The sequence below is a fragment of the Chrysochloris asiatica genome, unplaced genomic scaffold, assembly GCF_000296735.1.
Source record: "Chrysochloris asiatica unplaced genomic scaffold, ChrAsi1.0 scaffold00040, whole genome shotgun sequence".
Lineage (NCBI taxonomy): Eukaryota > Metazoa > Chordata > Mammalia > Afrosoricida > Chrysochloridae > Chrysochloris > Chrysochloris asiatica.
Window position 1 is genome coordinate 19,798,039 of NW_006408558.1, and position 12,071 is coordinate 19,810,109.

Sequence of the window (12,071 nt, forward strand, 5' to 3'; positions counted from 1 at the left end):
GTGGGGCCTACTCTCCGCGGCCGGCCCGGGAGCGCACACACCGGCGGTTCAGTCCAACTTCCGGGCGCCCAGCTTCATGGGACCCTTGGCCGCCTTCCTCTCTGCGCGCTTGGCCTCCATCTCCCTCCGCCGCTCCTCCCGTTTCTTCCGTGCCAACTCAGCTTTGGCCTGCTCTAGAGGAGAAGAGAGGAAGGGAGGGGGCTGAGACGTTCTGGGCGGAGCTTAGTCTGCCCTCCAGCCCACGCCCCTCTAGGGCCTGGGAGCCAATCATCGCCCTCTCAGGGGAAGTACTTACTGTCGGTATCCAGGCCATCCCAGATGTCGTCACCCCAAGAGTCCGGCCTTTGCTAAAAAAACGAAATGTGGGCTACGGTATGGGTGACTTCTGGTCAAGGTGGGCTCTAGGTCTGCACCCTTCCCACCTGTTTTACCTGGGTGCCTGCCTCCCGACGTGAGGTGAGGGCAGCAAAGGGATCTCCTTTGTCGCTGGGTTCTGGCGCGCCCCAGTTATACTCGCTGGCCAACTTTGTGCCCTCAGGAGGTGGTTCTGGGGGGCCTGGCTTCTGCCAGCCCTGCTCCCATGAGCCCTCAGCCTCCCAGTTATTCCAGTCCGAATCGGGGGATTTGTTGTCAGGGTTGCCAGCCTGCGGGAGAAGGGGTGAGGAGGAGGGAGAGGTGATGGACCTGCTGCATCGTTAGACACAGGCACAGACCCAGGCCCGTAGGCGCACACCTGCCAATTAAGCTTACCTGTCCAGCCTGACCCGTCTGGCCCCCTGAGCTCCAGTCGTTCTGCTGGGTAAGTACAGACTCAGCCTCCTGCTGCAGGAAGGGAAGGAGACGCTTGTGACCTCTCCCATACCCACAAAGCCAAGCAACCAGGCACTGGGCAATGCCCTGGAGACACTCACCTTCAGTCTTGTTTGTCCCTCAGGCCCTACTTCTCCTCTCTAAAGTGGGCAAGCTAAGCCTCGCCATTACCCCGTGAGGCTGAAGAAAGATCTAGATGCTCCGTGGTCCTCCCAACAGGCCTGGGTGGGGGCTGAGACACCCGGAGGTCTGCTCCATCCCCTTCCTCTCAGTTGCTGGTGCTGACCCACAAGGTCCACTGTCACTAGTCACCAGGGATGCTAGCTTGGTGATGGTGGGCCTGACTCCAGCCAGGCCCGACGGGAGCTCCTTGCAGCCTCTGGGCTGGGGTGCCCCCTGAACCCCACTCACCTCCAAGCTTCCCCAGTCTTCATCATCCCATCTGTCGGCAGAGCTGCTGTCTTCTGCCGCATCCCTGCCCTCCTCCTGTGCCTCCCAGTGGCCTGTAGTGGTGGGGGCGGCGGGGCTGGGGTTGGGGGCTGGAGTTGGCAGGCCTAGAGAGAAGAGACTCACTGAGGGCCAGACTGGGTCCCAGGGAAGATTTGGTCAAGGCTGAGGTCACTGTGGTGGGGGGAGGGACAACAGAATTCCATGGGGGAGTAGATTGCATCCCCATCTCCTCTGCCCCCATCAGCAGCTTCTGGGGATCAGCACCCTCAAGCCATCTCAGTGACCAATGCAGCCAGTGTGGGACACTCACCCTCAGGCGGGGGTCGCTGGGAGGCATTGGTCTCGGTAGGGGCAGCCGTGGGGTTGACTCGGATCAGCTTGGAGGTGAGTGAGGAGACCCCCGTCACGGCCCAGCCTGCCCAGCTGGCCGCAGCTCCTCCCATCCCAGGACTAGAGGCTGCATGGACGTCCTTCTCTGAGCGGTGGCAGGAGAAAGAGGTGGGGAGGATGATAACAGCGACTCAGTGACCCGGAGTTGTTCCCCTCCCCTCTCTGAGCCTCAGTTTGCCCATCTGTGAATGGGGAGGGAGGTACTGTTAAGTCTGCTCTCTAGGGTCCTGTTAGCTTTCCCAAACTTCACCTGGGGGTTGGTAACCAGAGGGGAACAGGGCTGTGGACCCACTTACCCACTTCCGCCAGCTGAGTAGGGTCCTCCGACACTGACTCCAGTTTGGACAGGAAACTCCGAATGGCCTTGAAGGCCTGAAGAGGTGCAAGGGGCAGAGCAGGGGCTCAGGCTTCTGGGAGCCTGTCAGGTTACCTCCCTCCCCCGCCCCCAGCCCTGGACTGTCCTCTGCTGTGCCTTACCTGATCCCGTACCGATTTTTCGGGGTCAACCGTGAGGCCGCAGAGCACAGGCAGGATCTTGTGGGCACAGTCGCTCATTGAGTAGAGGTTGTGGGTGGCAGCGAAGCCCAGGACACCCGCCACCCGGGACGGAGCAAATGGGTCCTTGGTGGCCCGACTGAAGGCAGAGGTGAGGACCCTGTGTCTGGTCTGGGGCGGGTGGAGGAGAAGGCTCCTAAGCATAGAGGGTCAACCCCAAGGTCTCCAGGAGCTGGATGGTGTCCATCTCCCACATTTCAGAAGGGAGAACTACCCCCAGACCTTGGCTTCTCCTCAGTTATACTCGCTGAGTTCTGGTACTAAGGAGCTCTGGTAGCAAAGTGGATTACGAGTTGGGATGCTAACCACAAGGTCAGCACTTCGAATCTACCAGCTGCTCCTCAAAAAAAAGATGAAGCTTTCTGCTCCCGTAAAGATTTATAATCTTGGTAACACGATACAGGGTCACTATGAGTCAGAACTGGCTCGGTGGCACACCACCACCACCACACTGGTTCAGGACAACAGGGACCTGTGTCTCCCTTCCTCCTTGTCTCCTATTATGTGTCTGGGCACTGTAGGCATCAGCATTTATAAACCCTGGCTGAAGGAGTACACACTGATCATGGTCATGGAGCCCAGCATGTCTGAATTTGAATTCGGGACCCACCGCCTACTAGCTGTGTGATCTAGGGCAACACAATCCACCTCCAGGGTCTAGAAATCAGGCCTCAGTCTCTGGGGGGGATGCCAGGCCATGCACACAGGGTGCCCAGAACTACAGGAGACTGTGCCCTCCAACTGGACTGGGGACTCTGAGCCCCCAAGCAGACACTCACGCTGGCGCTGAGATAGGAGCCGATCTTGCCCAGGCAGACTGTGGTGTTGCAGCGGATGGGGCCCTGCTCATCCTTGGCCTGCAGCCTCGCGAAGTGTTTCATCAGCTCCACATTGAGGTTGGTCTCGTTCAGTTTTGGAGCCAGAAGCAGCATGGACTGTGGAGTGGGACAGCAGAGATGGTGGGCCAGGCCAGAGGACAGGCAAAGGGCCACATGCAGGAATGACCCCCTGGCTGGGTGCTACTGGTGGCCCTTGGTGTTGAGCAGATGTGCCAAAGTCCTGCCCAGAGCCCTGGGGCACCTGCTACAGCATTAAGTCCATGTTCCAGACCCAGCTTCCTGGGTCATCCTCCACGCTGGCCTCACCTGGGCCCATTGCACACACATTCCCTCAGTCTATAATGCTGTCCCCCAACTCTAAATCCCACTCAGGGAAAACAGGACTCAACATTCCCAACACATGCCTGAGCCCTGCTCTGCCATAGGTTTCCCAGAACTACTCCTCTCCCTCCCCTTTTTGGGCCCTGGACATTCCCTTTGCCCTTGGACCACAACTGGTGTGTCTGCTATCATCTCCCACCTGGATTGCACCCTTCCCCACCTGTGGTCTAGGACCCCAAATCCATCCTGTACCCAACCACCACTGGAGGACTCCGTCCAAAACACCTCCACAACCTCTACACTTCCCCCATAACCCTACAATGACCCCCTAACTCCCAGAGTCTCTGCAGCCTTGCAGTTCCCCTCTGCCCTCATCCTTCTTCCCAGAATACTGCCCCCAACTTTATAGACCCGCAGGAGTACCATCCCCCACCCTTACCTCACATAGCCCCATCCCAGCTTTCCACTCATTCCTAATTCCCAGCCAGCGCTGTGGTCCAGCCCCCACTCAGACTCACTGACCTCCCAAACAAGTCCTGGCCCCTACCCAGAATGCTGACAAAGGGGACACCCCATATTTCTGTTCTCCTTTACAGAAACCCTCAAAAGTCAAACGGTACTAGGATCCCATTTCCCAGGTACCTTCCACTCTGACTTTTCCACACTCCCCGCTCCACTACACTGGCAAAGACTAAGTTCCCCACTGACCTCCGTGTTGCTAAACCCAGGGGCCCACTGTCCTTTCTCATCACAAGTGCCCCCTTAACAGCTCTGACACTACTGGCCTCTTGCTCTTCCTTGAAACGCTAGTCTCTGGGCTTCCAGACCCTCCCTCCTCTCCATCTCCAACCTCGGCGGCTCCTCCTGTCTCCCCTCAGGCTTCCTCAGCTTCAGCCCAGTCACCTACCATCTGGATCCTAGCGGCAGTCCCCAGGCCTCTTCTCCTTCATCCATACGTCTAGATCACCTCCTAGGGAACCTCATCGGCTGACCACCCTACTACCCCATCACACCCTTCATGTTTGCCTCCTGTAGACAGCTTTTCCAAACTTCAGACAGCAGATATCTGTGTGTGGCCAGCCTGAGCATTCTACAGCTGCCTAAGAGCCACGAGCCCTCCTCCTAGGGGCTTGGTAAACGGCCATCCTTCCATGGCTCGCTCAAAACCCTCTGTGCCGTCTATGACTTCATACATGTCTGTCATTCAGTCGGCTCTACCTTCCTGCCACTTGGAGAGCTGTTGTCATCTCTCACCTAGATCACTACTCCGCCAGCCCCAAACAGCCCCCCAGCTTCCACCCTCGCCCCAACAGTCTAGTCTGTCTGCACACAAGAGTTCAGCGCCCCTTGGCTCAGGCTCCCAGCCCCTCATCTCACTCCTGGTGACTGGCCTCTACGAGTCCCCAGCCCACCCTGGCTACCCTCTATCTTCAACTCTTCTCCCACAATCCCTCCCTCTGACACACTAGACTTGTGGGCTATTGCTATACTGCAGGCCCATTCCTGCCCCAGGGCCTTTGTACCTGACATTCCTACTCAGAGAAGGCTCTTCCTGGGATGTCCAGGAGGCACGTCCTGTCTCCCCAGACCACTGTTTGTGAAAGGGCAAACCCCTCTCCCCACATTCCCCCTCTTCGTTCCCATCACTTTCTAATATAAATCAACATTTTCTCACTTTCTTTACTGTCAGCAGAACTCAGTCCTCACCCCCTTGCAAGGGAAGCTCCCTAAGAACAGGATCATGCCCGCCTTTGCTTGCTTCATCCTGCATGACATGAGGCACAGGGCTGGGGATGCTCAGTGTCTGCTGACCAGGGAACTGTGGACCATGCTCCTCATCCCCCAGCCTGCACCCACAGCCTCATTGTTCCATACTGCAGGCCTGTCCCTCCAGATCCAGCTCAAATCCATGACCCAAACCATGGCCTGTGTATCCTGGGGTCATCCCTTCCCTCACCCCCAAGCCTTAGAGCACTAGGGCGGCCACTCTGGGCCTGGCCACACCCACCTTGACGGTCTGCTCTCGGATAGCAGGATTGGTGTCCAGGAAACCGTGCACCACGTGGGGGAAGATCTGGGTGTTGACTGTTGGCTCATCGAGGTATTGGATGAACTGCTCCATCTGTGGCCCAGGAGGTGGGAGCCAATCAGCCCCTTCAGGCCCCCTCAAGGGCCACTCTTGACTTGGCTGCTCCACCGAGCTGGTACTAACCACGCCCCCCCCCCCCACAGCCCCAGGTCCACATGGAGAAGGGGAAAAGGCTGCAAAGGTGCTGGAAAAGCCAAGACTAGGAGTCGGTAGGCCTGGCTTCTGGCCCTGCTCAGCTGGCAGACTGCACCACAGTCCCTCCCAGAACTCTTTCCCACACATCCCACACAGAGCTATGATGAGGGCCACTGCGTCTGGCAGGAGAGAAGAAATGACAATTGTGCCTGACCCTCCAGTGGCCCTGGGGTTGGCAGGAGGCTAGTCCCACTCCAGAGGTGAGAAATGGGGTCTCCAGGGCTCAGTGACCGGCTAGGAGTTAACCTGGGGCCACCTCCCTTTCCTGAGAGCCCTACCCCACTGGGCCCTCACCTATGTGTGGTAGGAGGAAGGATTTTGGGATCCCTATACAGCCTAGTTGGAGTCCTGGTGTGGCACTGTGGGTTAATGCACCAGACTGAAAAGCCATTTGAACTGCAGTGTCGGCAGTTCAAGCTCATCAGCTGCTCCTCAGAAACCCTCTACAGGGTCGCTATGGGTCGGAACCGACTCGACAGCACTTAGCAACAATACAGCCAGGGCAGGGGCTCTGGCCAACTGCCTGGGGCTGGAAGAGGCAGAGGATGGACGGAGGCAGGTCTTCCTCCCCCGCAGGATGGGCTCTGGGTCTGGGTATAAGAGCAGGGTCCAGCAAGGTGTGCACCTGCTGAAGGAGGCGGATGCGCATGGCCCGGTCGGTGGATGAGAACATTCTCACTACAACCGGGATGATCTTCTGCTGATAGTCCTCGGCACTCAGGAGCTTGCCCACCTGGGGATGGGAATGGGGAAGGGAGGGCTCAGCTACTTCCGGGGGGGTAGGACCAGGATGACAGTAGAGCCAGGGCAGGGAGGGAGGAGCCTCAGTAGCCCCTGTGCCCACGCTCCATCTATCAGCTCCATCCTCACTGCTCTGGGGCAAGGGCCCCCTCTCAGGAGGCAGATGAAAGCTGTGTCCCTCTCCAGAAGCAGGGACGCACATGCACACCCAAACACACACACCATTCTGCCGACAGTTGTTCAGGGCTACCTACCTCTACACACACACCCTAACCTCATTCTGCCTACAACTGCTCAAGGACCCCACCGACACAGAATTCTCTTGCTGTCTCCTCCCCACCCCTTCAACCCCCAACAAGGGCAAGGATTCTCCCAGGGGGAACAGAGCAGGAAATGGCAGGCACCCACATAAGGGCCAAGCTCTCAGAATTAGAACCAGGGGAGCTGGTGCCAAGGGGTCAGTAGGGAAGATGGGAAGTAGGGTGATAGGCAGGAGATCCTCTGGGCCCTGGAAACTGGGGGGCCAGGAATGTGCAGGATGGTTATCTCAGGGAAATGAGGGAAGGGCCAAGGACTCTGAAGCAAGGGGTCAATGGACGAAGATCTTTGGAGGCACAGATCTCTCATTCGCAAGGGCCTAAAGTTCACACAGGTTCCCAGGCAGCTGGCCAGCTGGCCTCGCAGGCTGAACCAAGATGCCAGTCAGGCAGCCCCTCCCTAGGCTGCCCACAACCATTTCTGGGGCTAGTCAGGTGACCCACTCACCTTGAAGAGGGGTGTGAGGATCACCGCCCCAGCGTTACCAAACTCAAATGCAGTCAGCAGCTGGGGCAGCACCTTGTGACGGCAGAAACCCTCAGGGAACGAGTCCAGGCTCCTGCTTAGGTCTTGGAAGAACTTCTGCTTCTCGGCTGGCTCTTTGATCTGGAGAGCAGGACAAGACACAGGAAGGAAACAGGTCTGATCTCAGAGCCCCCAAGCCATGGACGAGGGTGGGGGTCACCCCCAGCCTGAAGGGGCAGAAGTAAATCCTCACTCCCCACATAAGACCCTCGGGTCCAAGTTAGGCAAATTCCTACGCAGGGCACATCAATGCCCGGCACACAGTAGGTGTTTGATCACTTGGAGATTGTCACTCTGATCACTGCCGCCAGAGTCCCTGAGGGCAGCCACTAGAGGGCCAGGCCCTTTGTCACCAATGTGTCTATTCACAACCACCCAAGGTGGGAGTACCATTAACCCGTCACACAGATGAGGAAACTGAGCCTCATTGAGAAGAGGCCTGTTTCTCTAACCGTGGCCGGTGCAACTCCATCACGGCTATAGGAAGGCAGGGATCAAATGCAGATCACCCCTAGATCCAGTCGTCCTACAGGACCATCAGCTTGAAGGTCCAAGGCCCTTTAACCCTTCTCACCCACCAAAGCCCACAGTCCCTGCTTCCTGAGCTTGGACTACTTGTATCCTCGACACAGATGATCTCAAATGATCTTCCAGACAACTTTATGAGGTAGGTGCCGACATAGTCCACATCTGATTGAGGAAGCTGAGGCACAGAGAAGGCAAGGAGCTTGTCTAAGGTAACACAGCTAGAAAGCAATCAGGGGCGAGTCTAACCCAGTGGTCTGGCACTTGGCTCAGATCCCTCTGCTGCCCTGTACCCTGTGAAGAGGTGCCATCACAAAATCATCCAGTCCTGCCTGTACCCAGAGCCCCTGTGTTCTCTGCTGTTCCGTGGGCCCCACAGCCATCCGCTAGCCCAGGAGACGTAAGCTCTGGCTGAGGAAGAGGAGAACCTGGCTGCTCCGGAGCAGCTCTGTCTAGCGTGAATTCAAAACCTAGAGGGAAAACCCCACCCAAGATCCTACATGGATCCATAACCCGGATTCTCTCCATTGCTGCATCTAGCAATAAGACAAGGGGGGCACTGCCCTCCCACATCCTCAGGACTAGCCAGAAACAGTCCGTTTTCTGTAGGCATTGTAGTAAAAAGGGCAGGTGTTTCTTGGACTACAAGACAGCCCTGCTGGGTCAGCCATGTGAGGAGAACTCCATGTAACAAAGTTCCCGCTGCCCCCTCAGCACCTGGGAGACAAAACAGGGGTCAGCTTTCCAGGTGGTGGCTCCTTCAAGATGCAGCTCAGTTCCCTCACCCTCTGATGGGCCTCCCTGCTCCGAGCCCAAATCGGGAGTCCATGCTCCCTCAGGGTTTGTAGACGTGTCTGTCACTCTCCGCCCCCACCCCAGAGTCTGTGTTTCCCATATGGCTGGGTCAGCAGGTGTGTAGGGCAAGGCCTCATCCTTCATTCCCTACAACAACCTTGTTGTTGTTGTTATGTGCCATCGAGTCGGTTCCAACCCATAGCGACCCTGTATAGGGTTTCCGAGGGTGTAAATCTTTACGGGAGTAGAAAGCCTCATCTTTCTCCCGCGGAGCAGCTGGTAGTTTCGAACTGCTGACCTTAAGGTTCGCAGCCCGATTCGTAACCACTACGCTACCACAACCTTAGATGCTCTTATTCCCATTATACAGATGTAACACCTGAGGTTCAGAGAGGCTAAGCAGAGGGTTCCCTCCTCACCATGCTGTTCCCTCTGCCAGGAATGCTCCGGCCCCAGCTGCCATCCCAGGGCCCCCACCTTCACCTCCTTTCCTGTGTCCCCTCTATTTCCCTTCTCGGCATTTATCCCCACACTTCCTTTGTGAGTGTCTTCTGTCCCCAAGGAGTCTGAGAGGGTAGGAGGCCTAGCCTCCCACCATTTCTCCCCGATCACTCTGCCACTACTGTCAGCCAACTGCGGGGAGGTCACACTCCCTGCTAGAGTCCTGAGGGCAGGGTCTGAGGTCTCCCTCTTCCACCCTATTGCTCATGCTGCAGGCTAGCCATAGTACACATGGGGCGGGGGTAGGGGTCAGACCAGATGCATTTGTGGAATTCATGGAGGCAGCCACTAAGCACCTACTATGTGCTGAACACTGTACTGTGCACTGACCTCTCACCGTACTATTTTACAGCCACGAGGCCTGTGCTTGGGTCAAGGGAAGTGAAACAGCAAATAAGAGTTAGAGGCAGGATATGAACCCAGACAAGCCTAACTCCACAACCTGTGCTGGTCTCCAAACACACAAAACTCTACCCGCTGCTATCCAACTGGCTCCAACTCAGAGTAATGCTACAGAACAGGGCAGAACTGCTCCCCAGTGTTTCTGAGTCTTTCTCCTTTGGAGCGGGTGATGGGTTCAAATCATTGCCCTTGTGGTTAGCAGCCCAATGTGCTTGTCTCCAGTGGGTATAATAATAAGGGACCCACCAGAAAGGGGGAGTCCTGATGTGGCACTGTGGGTTAGTGTGCTGGACTGCAAAGTTGGTTTGAGCCGCAAGGTCGGTGGTTCAAACTCACCAGCCTCTCCTTGGAAACCCTATACAGGGTCACTATGGGTCAGAACTGACTCCACGGCACTCAACAACAACAACCAGAAAGGGGGTGGGGAAACTCAGGGACCAAAGTACAGTGGGGGGAGAGGAGGAGTCACCTGAATCTCTTCTAGGAAGAGGTTGGTCTCCACGAAGCGGTTGTTCATGAAGCCCCCAGGGGCCCGGCAGTTCTGCAGGAAGCGGGCTGGGTTGGGGCGCACCTTGGGGTTGGCTCCAACCAACTCACAATAGTGAGGCACCAGCGATTTGGGGATCTATGGGAGAAGGGTTAGAGTTGGGGGGGGGGAGTGGGGGAGGTGTCTGGCTGGCAGGGAAGGGCTGAAGCAGGGAGAGAAGCAGGGGCCAGACACTCACCTTACCAGGGTTTCGCAGAGCAGCTGCTCGCACTAGGGACCCATTGAAGACCTCCCAGATGAGGCAGCCCAGACGCCACATGTCAGCTGACCTGCAGCAGTAACCCCGAGCTGCTCAGGGCCCCACTGCCCACCAGGGAAGGCCTGGCCTCTGACCTGCATGGTGGGCAACCCTAGACCAGTATTCACTGATGACCCTTTCAACAGCCCTAAGCATGACATTTCATTAGCCCTATTTAACAGATGAACAAACTGAGGCCCAGAGAAGCAAGGACATCTACCCCAGCTCACACAGCTTTCTAATTGAGAACCATCTGACCCTGATGCCCCACCACCCTTAGGATTCTGGGAACAGAGAAGTAGACCCACCCAGGCGGGCAGCAGGGGTCAGGGAGCTGGGAGACATATAGGAAAGGACAAATTGGGGAATGCCCACCCCCCAAGTCACCCACCACTTCTCCCCGATCGCTCTGCCACCGCTGTCAGCCAACTCCGGGGGATCATACTGCTCAAACTCAGGGATCCCCTTACGAGGGGGTCCCCCGCCGTCACCCTGGGCTGAGTACATATAGTCCAGGCCCCCAAGTTTCCACTCCCCTGCAAGGTCCACAAACACAGCTGCCATGCACACGTTGTTGTGAATGAGACTGCAGTCGTTGACCAAGAAGCTGAGGGCTTTCTGGGGGCAGAGGGAGAGTTAACTGCCAGCACCTGCAATCACACCCCTGCCCTGGTCCCCTCAACCTCCCTACTCACCACAATCTGGTGGAGCCCCCAGGAGAGCTCCAGTTCCTTCAAGCCACCAGCCTCCACTTGTGCCTTGAGGTACATTTCCAGTGGGGTCACGGCCTCTGTCACTATGTGGAGGCATTTCTCTGTCTGGGGAAGGGGGTGTAGGGACGTCAGGGTGGGTGGGGAGGACGAGGGGAGATGAGGGACCAACTATGCGGGGGCTGAGGTCAGAGGGGTAGACACCGAGGAACAAGAAGACAGATGGAGGGGCAGAAACCAGGACAGAGAGAGACCGAGAGGGGCAGTGCCTGTGGGTACCTCCAGACCGTCGATGTAGGCCAAGATGTTGGGGTGCCGGAGGGTTTTGAGGCGCTTGAAGGCAGCTTTGGCCACCTGGGTCTGCTCATCGGCTCCAGGCTTCACATCATACACGAAGATGGACACCGGGCTGCCCGTGGCCTGCGGGGAGGCATAGAGGCCTGAGGGCGCGGCGGGCTCACCAGCAGAGGGTCCCCAGCGCTGGTCTGGGGCCGGAAGTCAAGGGCGGCTGGCCAGGTCGCCCCAGGTCAGCCTCTGGGGACTTGGCCTGTCCACGTGACCCGGCCTCGTCTGCCTGACGGTCCCTCGGTCCTTCCGCCCGCCACGTCGGCGCTGCCGGGCCTGCCCGCCCCCTCCTCCGGCCCGTAGCTCGGGAGACTCCGCAGCCACGTCAGGCCGGGCGCGACGCGGCGGGGCCGGCGGCGCGGTCTAGGCAAGGCCGGGGTTGATCCGCGGCCTGAGCAGCGGGGCCGCGCTCACCTTCTTGCGGCCGCGGTGCAAAGCCCAGGGCCCGGGAGGGTTGCCTTCGGGAGGCTCCGGGATGAGCTCGAACGGGAAGTCCCGGACCGGGTCCCTGGAGAAGAACCACATCGTCCTTGCAACCCCGGACTTTAGCGCCTTTGCTCCGGATCCTCCGGCCGCCCGAGCCGGGGCGGGGAGGGGCGGGGAGAGGGCGGGGACGGGGCGGGGCGGAGTACCCGGACGGCGGGGCGGGACCAGAGGGCTGAATTGCGGGTCAGGGGCGTGGTCTGAGGGCGGAGCGTGGATGTGGGGCGTGGAAAGGGCGGGCCCAGATGCTGAGCTCGCTGAGCTTATCCCTAAGCCACCTCTCTGAGGTTCA

At 58.2% G+C, this 12,071-nt stretch overlaps 1 protein-coding gene across 2 annotated transcripts; it reads right to left on the reverse strand.

The window, feature by feature from the left end:
* Window positions 1-48: 48 nt before the first annotated feature.
* Window positions 49-11,821, reverse strand: SCYL1 (SCY1-like 1 (S. cerevisiae)). Of its 2 annotated transcripts, none has more exons than XM_006860930.1 (18): window positions 11,711-11,821; window positions 11,231-11,371; window positions 10,937-11,059; window positions 10,633-10,859; window positions 10,182-10,272; window positions 9,926-10,081; window positions 7,156-7,314; window positions 6,275-6,382; window positions 5,374-5,487; window positions 2,985-3,140; window positions 2,128-2,316; window positions 1,947-2,022; window positions 1,571-1,735; window positions 1,222-1,313; window positions 751-822; window positions 432-644; window positions 296-347; window positions 49-173 (listed from the first exon to the last, which is right to left on the reverse strand). In XM_006860930.1, the coding sequence occupies exons 1-18, from the start codon at window positions 11,819-11,821 to the stop codon at window positions 49-51; spliced, it is 2,370 nt and encodes a 789-aa protein (XP_006860992.1). The 2 variants fall into 2 exon arrangements, with proteins under 2 accessions (XP_006860992.1, XP_006860991.1); XM_006860929.1 differs by having other exon boundaries at window positions 1,222-1,364.
* Between the last annotated feature and the right edge of the window lie 250 nt (window positions 11,822-12,071).

Coding starts and splice junctions, on each gene's coding strand:
- SCYL1 (XM_006860929.1), bottom strand. CDS start 11,821: ATGTGGTTCTTCTCCAGGGACCCGGTCCGGGACTTCCCGTTCGAGCTC. Junction 2,023..2,127: donor AAAAATCGGTACGGGATCAG/GTAAGGCACAGC, acceptor GCACCTCTTCAG/GCCTTCAAGGCCATTCGGAG. Junction 1,736..1,946: donor TACTCAGCTGGCGGAAGTGG/GTAAGTGGGTCC, acceptor GCCACCGCTCAG/AGAAGGACGTCCATGCAGCC.